General features: G+C 37.5%; 1 protein-coding gene across 1 annotated transcript; it reads right to left on the bottom strand.

Annotated features, from left to right (window-relative positions):
- Nucleotides 1–1030: 1030 nt before the first annotated feature.
- On the bottom strand, nucleotides 1031–7832 carry pex2 (peroxisomal biogenesis factor 2). Its single transcript, XM_081352294.1, has 2 exons — nucleotides 7586–7832; nucleotides 1031–3140 (listed from the first exon to the last, which is right to left on the bottom strand). The coding sequence occupies exons 1-2, from the start codon at nucleotides 7587–7589 to the stop codon at nucleotides 2206–2208; spliced, it is 939 nt and encodes a 312-aa protein (XP_081208420.1). The 5' UTR covers nucleotides 7590–7832; the 3' UTR covers nucleotides 1031–2205.
- Nucleotides 7833–15870: the final 8038 nt, after the last annotated feature.

The raw sequence follows: 15870 nt of genomic DNA, 5'->3' as shown, positions 1-15870 counted from the left end.
TTCACAGACTAGCACACACAAAAACAAACTCCCAAAAAGTCGCTGTATTTAAACCCATATATAAAATAGAATATGTCTGTTGGTATGCTATATACTACTATTTAATTAGGCAAAGAATAGCAGCAAAGGGTAAGTACAAGCATTACGGTCTAAAATGGAGCTCTTTAAATTCAAACCTGTTAATCAGAGAACTCAATGCCCGACATCAAAGGATCAAGAATGTGTTGATTGTAATGAGCAGGATCACTCATCAAAGTGTGAAACTGGCCTTGTCTACTGTAACACCCAACATGTGTGTAAAAAAAAAAAAAGTGGGCAATTGCCAAAGTAAATGGTGTCAAAGCCTGCATTTTATTGCTGATTGGAGACAGTGTAACCCTGAGTGTAAATGAGATTTGGAGAAGATAAAGGGCAAAATGAGGGCCGACTTTTTAATGTTGTTTTTTGCATTTCTTTGCAAAACTTTGTAAAATACACTATATATATAAAAATTTGGGCTGTGCAACGATTAATCGCATCCAAAATAAAAGTTTGTTTACATATGTGTACTGTGTGTAATTATTTTGTATATATAAATACATATGTATAAAAAATATTTGCATGTATATACTGTATATATATTTATACATAATTTATATTATATATATTTTATGTACGTGTATACAATATATATATATATATATATATTATACACAGTACACACACATATATTATGTACACAAACTTTTATTTTGGATGCAATTAATCGTTGCACAGCCCAAATTTTTTAAATATAGTGTATTTTACAAAGTTTTTCAAACAGATCTTCACAGCGAGTTAAAAGCAAAAATTTGCTTTAATTAATCGTTGCACAGCCCTAAAAAAATAATAATATATATATAAACATATATATATATATATATATATATATATATATGATATTGCTTGGAAAAAATATCTATACAGCAAATATATTAAGTTTAACAACAATCTAATCTCATTTGTTGCAACTTCATCAATATACAATACAATAATCTATCATGTCTGGTATGAAGTGTTTTACGAGATTATATTTGGATGCTTTTGAAGTCATTATACAAATGTATTTTGAAGGACAGATGTTCTCTGGACCCGATCTATGTGAAAAACACCAGAACCATATGTTGTGTATATTGTAAATTGGCAACCATTACTGAACATTTCCAGAACAGTGGCGGCAAATTCCTTTAATCCTCTGAAACAAAACAAAGGGTATAAACATTCGCTGTTGCACATTAAACATATTTTTTAACATTGCTAACCCAGTGCACAAGTAAACTTGGATAGTTCTGCTTATAGTGAGAGCTGTACTTCTTGGTGGTCCTGTGTATTCGTCTATACGCATAATAATGTCAATGAACCCACATGAGGGCAGACCGGTGTGCCATGTCCCAATTTTCAATTCTTTGTCACAGCAAACTTGAGAGCAGAGATTTACAAAAAAAAAAGACAAAATCTTGCAAACCACTAAGACCCCTCGTGCCCAGAGAAGTGACAGATTGCCTTCACAATGGGCAATTAAGGCAATGTGGTCTGGGGGAAAAAAGTGCGAGTTTCCAGCAGGTCTGAGTCCATTTGGATGTGTTTTGGCCTGAGGCATGGCTCACTGGAGAAAGTTAACAGCTGAATAAATACCCATCTTTGCAGTCATTATTAGGCTTAAAGCATAATATGCCCGAAAACTTGCATCGGTCCTACTCTGGTTTGTTACAGTTTACTGGCGTATTAAGAAGGGCCATGGAGATTATGATGGGATGTCTGTCAATCTGCATCCAAGTCAACTACCCCCTGGTGCTATCATGGCCTCTCCTTGATCTTGTGCAAATTTCTCTCTTCATAGGGGATGAGGGGAATTGGATCGTGCAGGCAGTTGAGCAAAGGCTTGTTTTGATGTTTATTCATTTGCTCGGCGCTCAATCCAAGAATGCAGAAAAGTGGACCTCTGATACACAATCTCTATCAAACTTTAATGAGGCCGAATAAATTAGACACAAATGAAATGATGTTGTTTTAGAATTTTACATCATTAAGTTTGTCTCTTTGTACAAAATTCTGCATGATTCATGGCAACAAATGCTCTCGTTTCAGGAAAAAAAAGCATAAGCTTTCATCAACCAATCTCTGTGATAAACTCAAACTGCAGTCTGTGTATCTCAAGTCAATCAGCAGGCTGTTTGAGGAACAGTCTCAACTCTGATGCAGCTCCGTTCCTATGTGAATCCTGACTGGCTCTATAGTTCCCGCCTTGGTGGCACATTTGGGGCAGGTAAAGCAGACATCAGCGATTGTGTGGCTCTTGAGGCAGTAGTAGCAGAACACGTGGTTGCAGCCGATGGAATGGGGCATTGTGGGCCACTCCCCGCAGACGGCGCACTCTGTGCAGTAAGTGTCATCCGAACCCTTCGTTCCCCTCAGGTCATTCAGAGGGGAGAACAGAGCGGTGACGCCGGCCTTCAGCTTCCACACATTTACGAGGGGCAGCATGAAGATGAGGAACTCTGCAAAGCCGTGCCACAATAGCTCCCGGTTCAAGAACTGGAAGTTGATGTCTCGTGGGCCCTGGGGTCGACTGAAGACGGGCTGCACTCCCAGCAACCTTTCGGTAAGGGTCGGACAGGTTCCTCTTTGGAGGAAAAGCAGGAAGTTGACCAGGCTGGCCACTTTGGTGAGGCCCGTCAAGATGGTGAGTATCTTGCGGGCCTTGCGTGCATTGGACTCTGCAGGGTGGTTGAGGAACAAGCTATTGGAGCGTTCCCTCAACCACTTTTCACCTACCGTCAGCAGAGCGAACCAAAACTTCTGCGGTCGGCTCATGGGCCGGTACTTCTCTCCCGGGATCAGAGTGTTCTTATACCGGATGTTGAGCAGTGACTGGCCCACGGTGGCGCTGTTGGAGTAGACTGTGAACCTCCACAGGAGGAGCTGGAGAAGGGCCTTGAGTTCTGGTTCCACAGGAGTTAAAAGCCCAGGCTTGAAATGCTGGAAACATTGGGTGAACTGTGACCAAACAAGCTGTTCCAGTGCACCATCCAGTTCAAAAGCATCCAGCTGACTGATTCTCAAAACCCGAGATAAAGGGCTTGGGCTGGCCTTGGCGAAAGGCTTGTCACCTCCAGCTCCAGCTACAAGCAGAAGAAGCAAATGGTTATGCATTTTTGCATTTCAGTTGAAATCACTTTTCACATGTAAAACCCATCCTAAATTCCCTTTTAGCTGTGCAGGGCAGAGGCACAGGAGGTCTTACGCCGTTCCCTCTCGAGATTCAGTCTGAGGACAAATCACATCACAGGAGATTATCCCAACAGCACAGGCTTGGAAAGGCAGTAAACATCCGCTATGTGGAACTACTTTACTTTGACGGCTTTTTATAAGGGATCTAAGAACTGTGACGTTTGGCAATTTTTCATGGAATGCGTTTGTATCGGGCTGAGTTTATCTCTTTAAACGCAATGGTTAAAAAATGAGAGCCAGGGGCTGCGGTGACCACCTCTTAGCTTAGGACTGGATTTGGACAATATCTGCAATAAATTGGCTTATAAAAATTGTTGAAAACATGTCCAACTCTTTTTTTCAATACTTTAGGTTCATCTGTGCCTAAAACCTTCACCCATTTAGGAATCAAACTGAAATGGACAATAAAAAAAGATGCAAGATGTTCATGAATCAGTTGAAAAATTATCTGCTTTAAACAGATGTTGGAAACTGTAGTTACGTTTATTGTATAATAAAGAAACTTCCACTTTTGGGCCACTGATTATGTTTCAAATGTGTCTACTGTAGGTTTACAGACCAGCTCAACAGTTTCTCAGCTAAGGAAAAAAAAAAAACCTTCACAGCACGACGGCACTCGCCCAGGTGAGACAAATCATTGCGGCAGGCCACTCTGGGGATACTGCTTTTCCATGTTCTCGTCATAGGCTTTTATTGAACAGTTTACAAGTTATGAATGAATATGTTTTATTTGAGAACATAATATTGACAGCAACCTATCAATAGTAATGTGACTATTGTCAAGGGCCTGTCAATAGTAATGTAATTATGATTTAGAGGATCACATAGATGTTAGCTCGGGCAAGTAACATCTCTTATAGGACTGCTATCAATATCAGGATTACTATTGACATGTTCTCTCAGACTCACAGTACTTGCCAAATATATAACAACTAGACACTTTTGTCAATGTGCACTGCCTATAAAAATTAAGCATTTGAATGTACAGGGCTTTAACCGGAGAGCTGAAAATCTATGCTTCTTATGTAATCGGCCAAATTCGTAATCAATGTCTGTGTTTACCTCTGTTGTAATCAGAAGACCTGGCCTACATGGAGCGCAGTGATTCATACACGTTTCAGTGCGATAGAAAAAAACACATCCGTGACAAATAGCCAATGAGAACGTGGCCTAACTAAAACAATATCAGTCTGAATGAACAATAGGACACAATAAGTAAACTGATTTTCTCATTAGTTATATATTATAATCAATAGGACCACTTTGTTATTTATGACCCGCAATCAACCCTATACTCCAACAAATAAGTTGAATTGTCTAGGAAATGGAGCCCATCTTCAAGCTGCAAAATGGATGGAGAACACGCATATAAGGTTATATCAGCCAAGTCAAGGTCCTGACAAGCATCCTTAAATGACAAATGCCTGACACCGGCACGGGCTATAAAACATGTTCTCCTGAGGCAGCCCACTGGAGGCTCAGGCCTGCAGTTCTGCAACTGATAAGCTGGGTCACAGAGTCACCTTGGGCTTAGCATTACAACGCGGTAGGCCATGAGATTCCTGCAGCGACGGGACAATTTGGAATCTGAAGATTTTTATGAGGCCTGTGGTTACTTGACCTTGCTTTGGCATTCTGTCTGCCTTTGCGGCAAGTCAGAGAATTAACAAAAAGCAACACACTTTTACTTTACATAATATTATATTACATTATATTACTGTCTGTAAGATTTTTTTTGCTCTCTTATGCTCACCAAAGTCGGCATTTATTTGATCAAAATTCAGTAAAAACTGTAATATTGTGAAATGTTACTACAATTTAAAATAACTTTTTTTATTTCAATGTATTTTAAAATGTGATGGCAAAGCCGAATTTCAGATATTCTCACAATGTTGAAAAAATGTTGAAAACCGTTGTGCTGTTAAATATTTTTTGTGGAAACCATGATACATTACTTTTTCTCTAAGGTCTTTTGTAGCATTATAAATGTCTTTTTACTTCCACTTTCGATCAATTTAATGCATTTCGCTTAGTAAAAGTACAAAAATATTACAGACCACAAACTTTTACATATATTTGATGATATACATACATACCCTGTATGTATAATATTTCAGTTCCTTTTTAAAAATTAAATCACATGTCAGAGGGGTTTTATTATCCTTCACTTAACGTTTTAACTTACAAAAAGCTAGCCGCCACTTTGTATTTCCAGTGGCAGATGAGGTGTCACTCAGTTAAAACCCCTGTCTTAAACCTACACTTCCTTTGTATAATCATTTGCGCGATTAAGGTTACAGAGCTCTGGTGCTATTTTCAGCTGGCAGAAGAATTAGCCAGTCTCCTTGTTTAGCATTCAACTTTTAACTCCGTCCCAGAAGTATCCGTTTTATTATGAACACTGATGGGTATGTCAGTTTCTGAATTTTAAAGGTGATGTCATCCTGAAATGGGATTACAGGACTGCTAAAATACCCATCCTGTGACTGTTCTAATTGTTCTACGTCTGTATCATAAAATATGAATGTCTGCAAAAGCACTTGGGGTTCAAGGACTGTTCCTAATGTCTCATCAGACTGACCCATTTCTCTAATTACCAATGAATCGCAAGAGCCACAATCTAACACAACTTAACGTCTAAGAAATGTCTTTTAAAGCAGCTATACGTCTGACACAAAGATGTGCTTTTGCTAAATCTTGTTTGCACAGAATGTAAATTATTTAAAAGAATTAATCGATTTTGTGAGCATGAAGGTGGAAGATTTAAAGCTTTAAGTATAGAGTTAGGCAGAAAAAAACGCTTAAAAACTCATGAAACATTTAAAGGCTGAGGCAGCAGGAACGACTGAAGAGAACAGTTAATAAATGAGAAAATTGTGAAGATGCATATTATGGTGTACAGAGGGCAGTCAGGCTTTGCTGTGTCCACATAAAAGATCTTGGCTTCAATACATTCGTCCTGCAATTTTTCAACACCTTTATGAGATGATGTATTTGCATAAACATTTTGTCTTCTATTTAAAAAAAAACAAAAAAAAACATAGAAGCAGCTACAGCAAACACACCATCCTTATTCCATGACACCACGTCATGAAACCCTGCCTCAAAATCATGTTTATGCACCAGAATTGTTTTTCCTCTCACCTCATCCAGATTTGGCTTAGCATGGTCATGTAATGTAATATTAAAAGCCTCCCCTGTTTACATGGAAGCAGCAATATGGAAAACATTTTACCCACAAATGGAAGAAAGACTTAAGCTCAGTTGCAAACACATCTGCAAAACAACCCAACAATATAGTCTGCATTTTAAAACTTAATCCATTTAAATGCAACACTGGCACAAATCTATAGGCAACCTTTTGACCTGGGCTGAGATCATACGGTAGTCTGACTTTAACTCCATTCATTATGTTAAGTGTGCTATGGGCCACTTACAGCTCAATCAAATCCACAGCAATCAGCTGTCCTAATTCTGTGCATGACGGCATTTCTGTTCATACAAAACTTGTATGAGAACCATAATTTCATATTATACACTCTAATTAAAGTTATTGTTATTAAAAAAAAATAATTTAAATCATTTAATCATTTAAAGGTTGCTGATTAATTATTATTATTATTATCCATGACAGTGGTGCCAAGTAACCAATACTGGTTTGTTAGGTTACCTTGAAAACTGAAAACGGAAACCTTAATTTTTGAAAAAGAAAGAAGTAAACATAAAATCAACAAGATAATGTCCAGGTGCGCAAATAGAGCTGAATTTGTCAAATTGGTGAAAATGCACAAAGTAATTACAAAGTAGAGATCCCTAGTCTGACATCAACACATCTGGTCCAGTCCCAAATATAAATGAACTGGAAATTACTAGAAACACGAAATGATCTGTGATGTTGTGGTGTTTGAGGATTTAATAAATAATGATCTAAAAAAGTAACTATTAATTATAACATCACTGTTTGTCATAATAAATAATTAAATACAGCAATGTTGTTACTGTATTATTATTATTATGGTAGTAGTAGTAGTAGTAGTTGTTGTTGTTGTTGTTATGAAGCCATTTAAAATGCTTAAAACATAAACGTGATGCAACTTGGTTAAGTACGTCAACATAATAACACTAAAATAGTATAGTATCGGTTGTTTTGTCGACCGTGCACACTTAATGCATGTTTTATGCATTGATAACACGCACGAATCTAATATTAGACTGACAGGAGAGGAAACAATGCCCCTGTTCTTCACAAAACTAAATGCAACTTGATATAGAATGTGTTGTCACAATGTCTGGTTAAGTGAGATTTGACTAGAGCAAATAAATTTAGTATAATTACCCATGATAAGACTGACAGTCTACTGTCGGACTCGGAACTGAGAGGCGCTGTTCTTCCTTCTTTTCCGGGTTATCTCGATTAACCCCTCCTTGAGGGACATGAGCCAATTGCAAATTGCATTTTCTCTGCACCCTTGATCACATGCATCCAATCGTAATATCTGATTGAGCGAGGCAAACATGAATCGCATCGTGCTATGCATGTGGGAGAGGCGTAGCTTCACGCAAGTCTTCAGGCGTTTGCGTCTGACAACAACCCATCCAATCAAAATCGATAGCGTTTGTCTACAGTTGGTTTTAACCAATCGCTATCAAGCAGGGGCGGGCTCTGTTGAGCAGCAGGCATTCTGGCACGGAGAGACTGTTTGCAACTGAACAGAGGGATAAGGGAGGAAGCGAAGATACATGAGCATTCATACGCCATAATAACAAGGGTTTACATGAATGTAAAGCATTTCCTTTAGTTTTTACGTTCTGTTTTGCTTGATAAAACATCGTAGCAACTGTTTTGTTAAATGCTCTCCGCACGTTTTTAATTTTCGTAATGTAGCCTAATGTATGAACAGCAAAGAGGGGACGTCTATTTTCTTTATTTACTGAAATACCTTTTTACCTGGAAAGTGTGTGTGTGTGTGTATATATATATATATATATATATATATATATATATATATATATATATATATATATATATATATATATATATATATATTAGGGCTGTCAAAAGATTTAATCGCGATTAATCGCATCCAAAATAAAAGTTTGTGTTTACATAATATATGTGTGTGTACTCTGTATCATTATTTTGTATATATAAATACACACACATGCATGTATATATTTAAGAAATATTTGCATACATATACTGTATATATTTATATTTAAGTTATATTATATATAAATATAATTTTTTTATATATAAATTACACATTTTTCTTAAATATATACAAGCATGTGTGTGTATTTATATATAAAAAATTCATTATACACAGTACACACACATATATTATTTAAACACAAACTTTTATTTTGGATGCGATTAATCGCGATTAATCTTTTGACAGCCCTAATATATATATATATATATATATATATATATATATATATATATATATATATATATATATATATATATATATATAATATAATATAATATAATATAGCATATTTACATAAAAAATAACTAATCACAATTAATATACTATACTGTATATGCTGTCAAAATTAACGCGTTAATGCATGCAAATATTTTTTTTCAGTATAACGCATTAAAAAATATTTAATGCAATTAAGGCAGCATCCATTTTTTTTCATGACAACTCTGAGTGTCATTTTTTTTTCTCAGAGTGTTTCCCATGGTAATGGGTATGACAATGTTGATAGGCCTATATTTGGTCTTGGCGGAACAGATTTGCTACACTGCTGCTGTTATTGCTGCTGCAGAGTAAGTACAGGACTTGCTACTGCCAATACATACATGACACGCTGCTGTGAGCAAGTAAGACATGCTGCTGCTGCACAATATAGGCTAGCGTACATTAGGGGTGTGCAATATCACGTTTTTTAATCGCGGACAATTAAAATGCCTCCACGATCTACTTTTTAAGAAATATAGTATCGTGCTGCAGTGCATTCTATCAGTTCAGTTCTGGTGCCTCCGTCTCAACATAGGCTACTGTAGTGTACAACACGACATACATTCACACATCACGTTAACGCAGTGGTAGAGTTACACTCACGGGACACTGCAGTTCATAAAAGTTAATTATTTTCCTGTGTATTAAAGCTTTCATACACCCAAAGCATACACTAAAATGTCAAACAGCGCCTGATTACTGGACTAAGTTATCTTTCAAGTCTTATTGCGCTAATACTGTCAAATACACACACGGTTTACATAAACACAGTTGGTTGTCTAAAGTGAAAGCACACATTTGAGAGAAAATAGGGTGCATGTCCATTAGATGTGCCGGTCTTAAAGTGACAGTAGCCCAATAGTACACATTGCTGCCGCTTGTCCTTAAAGGGATAGTTTTACCCAAAAATTTTAATTCTGTTATTATTTACTCATTCTAATGTTGTTCCAAACCTGTATTCATTTCTTTCTTGTGCTGAAAAAAAAGAAGAATATATTTTGAAGAATGTGGCTATCCAAACAGTTGCTGGTCCTCATTGACTTCCATAGGAAAAAATATCCTACTCCTAACTGGGGACCAGCAACTGGATGGTTACCCACATTCTTTAAAATAACTTTTATTTTTAACAGAAGAAAGAAACTTATTCAGGTTTAAAACAGTTTGAGAGAGTAAATGATGACAATTTTCATTTTGGGGGAAACTAATCCTTTAATGTTAATAAAACAACAAAACACAAAGAGAAAATCACTCATTGCTCTTGACTGAGAACTTTAATAGTAGCTTTAATAAGAATCAATGTATAATGTATACAGTGATGTCTATATAGTGTTTTATTTTTATATTTGTTCATTTCATTTCTTTCTTGAATGCCACTGTTAAATACACCATGTAGGCTAAGTGTAAGAACGAGCCTATGATTGAATCTGGAAATAAAGCAAAATAACTGAGAAAAATGAGAAATAATCTTCAGATGCCATGTCTGTAATTTATAGCAAAACATCTAGCGTTAATTCGATCTCAAACAGATTAATTAAAGTCCAACTGAAATCAAAATGGACCCTATTTACTTTGTTAGCGCATATTACTAGTCTTGTGGTGAAAAATTAATCCGTGCAAGTTAATATACAGAAAAAAATTGTTTGCCGTCGTAATCTTTAATCAAACTCTGAAAAGTTACTTCCGGTCTGGAATGGCGTGCGTGACGTTATGAACTAACGTGGTTGAACGAACGACCACTTTGCAACAATACGGTTTCGGGAAACAGTCGTGACTAGCTAGTTGATTTCTTCAACGATGCATCGTACTATGGTAGTTAAGCAGAGAGTTATGTCGTTGTTCGGGAAACGCACCCCTGATGTGCCCAATAGAGAATGATATGATTGCAAGCATTTGAGTTGATTGCAAGCATAATAGTTTTGGAACTATTAGCCTGCACCATCTAGAGTTTCATTACAGAACTTTGAATACATGTGAGTGGTGATCCACGAATATTTAATTTTACTTTCAGTAGTGGCAAGCAACAGTGGTAATGTTCTTTTGGTGACATGCAGCAGAAATTCTTGTTTTTTTATTATAAGTATTAAATAAAAAATGTATTATATTTTCAGGCAGATTAGAACTCCAAACACTACTTACAATTCGGGATAGTTTCCCTCCAAAATTAACTTTTTTTTGTTTACTCACCATCATGTTGTTCCTAAGTTGTATTACTTTTCTTTTGTGCAACACAGATAGATAACGTTATAACGTTAGGCACTGACAGCCTCACCATTCATATATTGTCCCATTCACATATTGTCTTTTTGAGTGTTTCTTTCTAACAACTCCTTTTGTGTTTCACCAAAAAAAATAAGTCAAACCGGTTTGGAACATGATGGGTGAACTACAGTATCCCTCTATTGTCCAGGTTTTTTTCAATCCGTCTGATGGTGTAATGTCCTTATGAACAAAACCAGAGATACAAAAAGGTACTTGACCTGCAACAGTTTGGCACACTTCGAGGCTAGAAGTTCAAGAGATGTATAGTCTGTTCATCTGGAAGTGTAAACAACTATTGTGTGCACAAAGTATTCCTTAAAAATGCTAACCCTAACCCAGGTACAAGAGAGTTTTCACACTCTCATATCCGACGACATTATATAATATAATATGACATTGGAAACAACATATTATGTCGTTTCCAATGTCCTCGAGGTGTAGGTTTTCATGAAGATAAACAATCAATTGAAATTCTTCAACCTTTATGGATTCACATATTGTGTTTATTGTTGAAGGTTAGCTGTTAAAAGTTCAGATTCAACAATTCATAGCTTCACCAATGTTATACTTTTATGTGTAGCAATTAGGGACAGCTAGCCATTTTCCACAAGAGACAGATCATGTTCACATTAAGATTACTAATCATTTCTGCTATTACAGGGACAACACTATCTGTAACTCTCTAGGTGAACATTCGCATTACCTTCCTAACTGCTATTTAGTATGTGCGCCGCTAATAGATATTTTAATAATTCATCAGTATGTATTGTAAATTATTCACCTCCCTGTATGGTCATTGATGTCACTGAAACTAAAGCCATTCTCCCTGACAGAGGTGAGATTGATAATTTAGGTTAAATGTTGGTGGGTTATAAGTTATGCCTTTATCCTACGGCTCATTCAACAAATAACATGCATTTGGCTAATATTTAGACTAAAGTCAATATTAGCTGTTATCACTTATCACAAATGACCTCTAAAATGCAGAGAAAAGTACATGCTTCTCAGTTTACAGAGGAGTTCATTAGCTAGACCACACAATATTGATGCTGGGGTAGCATACGAACTCCATTTCTATTCGTCTATGTTTTCAAGAATCAGCAGAATTAGATTGAAGACTGCATCTCTGCTGTCCCAGAGGCATATTATGCTGTTGTCCCTTGACTGCAACCATTGTTCTAATGTACATAATTGGCAATTGAATAGATTCAGAGCATTAAAAGCTGCTTATTTGCCTCATGCAATGTAAAGAATGCTTCGAACCCGGTAATATGAACTCCAAATGCACTGATTGAATGGTTGCAATATATAACCAGATTTATTATCCCATTTTGTAGGTTTGTAATTGTTTTAAAGTAATGGCTTTTCAAAGTACAGCTGCTTATTGCCATCAGTTTATGCGTAGACATGATTAAAAGGAATATTCCAAATCCAAATGGTTGTAGTTTAAAATGCACGTAGTGTTTCAGATTTATCCATATGAGCTCTTGTAATTACTTGAATTTATAGCCATGTTGTTGTGTTTTATCAGCATGCTGCATACCTAAGCTTAATCAACCACAGCAACCTTATGATAAGCTTATATGGCCAAAAGGTCTCCTCCATCCATCCTGGAGCAGATGTTCTAAAGCCTATATCAAAGCTCAAGCTAAAGTGTTCGTTTAGACAGATTTGATTTGCAGCAGTGTGGAGGGGTTGGAGATGTTGCCTTTGTGATTTCGGCAGGATTTGGACCATCGGCGGACATGCCTGGAGGAGGGCAGTAGCTGTCTGCGAGCTGAGATCCGGGAGCTGAAAACCGACATTAGACCCCTCGCATAAGTGATCCATCGCGCTCAACACATGCTCAGCCTGGATGTGAGTCACATGCCTATATTCCCTTGCCTCATTCTCTCGCTCACTCAGTTGCTCGCTTTCCATTTTCTCCCTCACCCCAAAGTCATTGGACAGTCCCTCATTCATTTTTCAAAACTCATTTTCCGCCCTTGAGCTCAGGATTTTTTAATTCTGGCTTCACCTTGACTGGTGGCCTTTGGGCATGAGGGATCAACGGAGCCGGGCTTTGATCCAGTACGCCGGCATGGGACTCATTTCCAGCCCTGCCACACGGATGCGACTCAGTGGGTTCGACTTGACCTCGTGGCTCCTCTGGGCCCCTCAGGCCGCGGTCGACAAGACCCGGCTCCCTCCTCCTCTCCATCCTGAGCACCTCCAATACCTCTTTCTAATCAAACCGCTCTCCTTTCCACAGTCCTGCCTTTGATCTGCATAATATGCCTCCTCCTCCTCCTCGTCTTCATCTCCCTTCTCCGTTTATCACATCATGTGTGAATGCAGAACATCGGTGAGGTGTCGTATAAGGTTAGTAAATACTCTGCAGGTCTAGTGAATAAAAACAGGTAGAGGTCTGTTCTGATTGCAGACACCAGAGAAAACAAAATGCAAATAGCAAACTAACCTGATGATTGTACATATTTAGCATATAAAATTATGCTAGAAAATAATTTAGCATTATTAATAAAAAAATGTAAGGCTATGCTTTCCAATTAAATTTGACAGACAGGTTGTGTCTCTTCCACACTTCCTACACTGGTCCTCTGCAGTTCTGTTCTTTTTAATATTAATACATTTCAGAATCTTAAGGATTTTATATATATATTTATATATTTACAAGTATTTAATTAATTATTTAAATGTAATAAAAAAAATATATATATATATATAAAATTGTATTTAAATAATAAATTAAATACTTGTGTGTGTGTGTGTGTGTGTGGGTGTGTGTGTGTGTGTGTGTGTGTACAAGTATTTCATTTATTATAATATAATATATTTTATATTAACTCATTTTAATTAGATTTACATAGTCATATTAAATAAATTGAAATAATAGTATTGTATAACATCATTTCTGTGTTGGATGTCTAATGTAAATTCTGTTACATGACAAAAAAAAAAAAAAACACTTGAGAACCACTGATCTAAAATGCCTTTGCTGTGTTCTTGACAGGTTCACCATAGTCTCCTGTGTACAACATGCCCACGCCGAGATCCGCTGCTGTACCTTTAGCCGTGACAAGTCGGCCTCTGCACCAGCTGTGCCCATGGGGCGGCATCGGTCGTAACAAGAGTCGGTGTGCCCGCTTCAGCACAACCCCATTGTGGTGTTAGAGGATAATAACACTCTGCTTCCTTTTGTCAGTGTGCTTTGCTGGATGATAAACAGAGTGGAGGAAGGACCGGCGGAGGAGCTCAGGCTGGAAGAGGTGAGTTTGTGAAATCACAGCACAGTAGCCTGGTGTGTGCACTAATTGAAGTAAACCGAACCCATCAAGCTGCATCAGGAGTGATGACTGACTGGATGAAGGGGCTTCCAGGTCACTATTGGAGGTTATGTTAATTTGGTTGTTAATGACTTCCTTTTGAGTGATAATTGATCAGCTTCATTACCATACTCGTCTGTAAAGCTATGTCACTGGGTAAAGCTCTGCGTAATAAATGCTCCGTTTGATTTCTGAAATAATGAACTAATTAGACTAATTAAAATCAATAGAGGTGCCAATACAAGGTTAGGCATCAGACGGCAGTCTCTATCTATGCCCGAGTCACCAGCTCAGTTTAAAGGAACCTAATGCTGATTTATGGGCTCTTGATGGTCATTAGTTGGAATAAATTGCGCTGTGGAGCCGAGACAGCATTATTCAAGTACAGGATACTAAGTGCATTGTAAGGTCAGCAATGAGGGCAAACCCTACATATGTTGTTGAATGCCCTTGTAAACCTTTGTTAATATATCAGGTCAGAACGGCGTCAGACGCCTTCATCTATCATTGCATGTGTCCTCACGCAGTGATAGCTCGCAAGACAATGTCCAGACTCTACGTTGAGTGAGATTCAAATAACAGTATATTATAGAGGAGTTCTTTGATTTTTATCAAGACAGCCGTGTCGGTAATTATTAAAGACCTTCTTGAAGCAAGGTCGCAAACAATATGTTGTGATTGCATCAGACTGAGCGACGGCTTATTGCTCTTTCATTAGTTATCTGCTTTCCTCTCTGATCGCCATGGGATTTTGCTTTTTTATTGGCTCTTGGATGCCATGTTTAGGGCAGATACACGACGGTCTCAAAACCCTAATAAGAAGGTAGAGAATTATATAAAATCCTGACTATTTCTGACAGAGGCAGGCCAAGCCAATGTATATTGGAAGGGCCACCGCTTCCCTAAATTCGCGAATTAATCTAAGATGTCAGTGGTGCAACCTTGATGGTCCATTTTCAGCCAGTCAGCCTGGTTATTTTTCTTTCCATCGCCGCTTTGGGCGTTGGTCTGGGATCTGACGTTTTCCCCGCTCCTTTCTGCCCTTATTTCAGCCATATTAATGTTCAAAATAGTCCTGAGAAGTAATTTGTGTGATGCGACATCCATGTTTTGCCCTGTTATATATCAGTACAGGCTTACTGGGCTTGTGTTGTGCACTTTTTTTTTTTCTCTGCAGGGTAGTTGACCATTACTTTAATAGTTTTTTTCCCCACACAGGCTTTAATGATTGAGTAGTGTTTGTGCCAGCTTTTGCCATTCCTCTAACAAATTAGTTTACTGTGGTCATAACCTTCAAAAAGCTCATTACCATAAATTGCATGCCTTTTCATAAAGGCTGAGAGCTGCATTGACGAATCGCAAACAGGACCTTTCTCAGGACACTCAGACCTGCTACTAAATTAGACCCACCACGTCTCCCCCAGCTTTTCTTAATCAGCTAATGTTTTTTATTCTCTTAATTTCAGCCTCTTCTGATTTATCTGAATAACTAAAACAGACACATTTATATTTAGTTTTTTGTCATGTCTAGGAAATGCGGTGCGTATGTTGCTTGTTCAGGAAATGAC

The sequence above is a fragment of the Scardinius erythrophthalmus genome (assembly GCF_964197995.2).
Source record: "Scardinius erythrophthalmus genome assembly, chromosome: 22".
In the NCBI taxonomy this organism is placed as follows: Eukaryota; Metazoa; Chordata; class Actinopteri; order Cypriniformes; family Leuciscidae; genus Scardinius; species Scardinius erythrophthalmus.
This window is presented reverse-complemented; position numbering and strand designations above follow the sequence as displayed.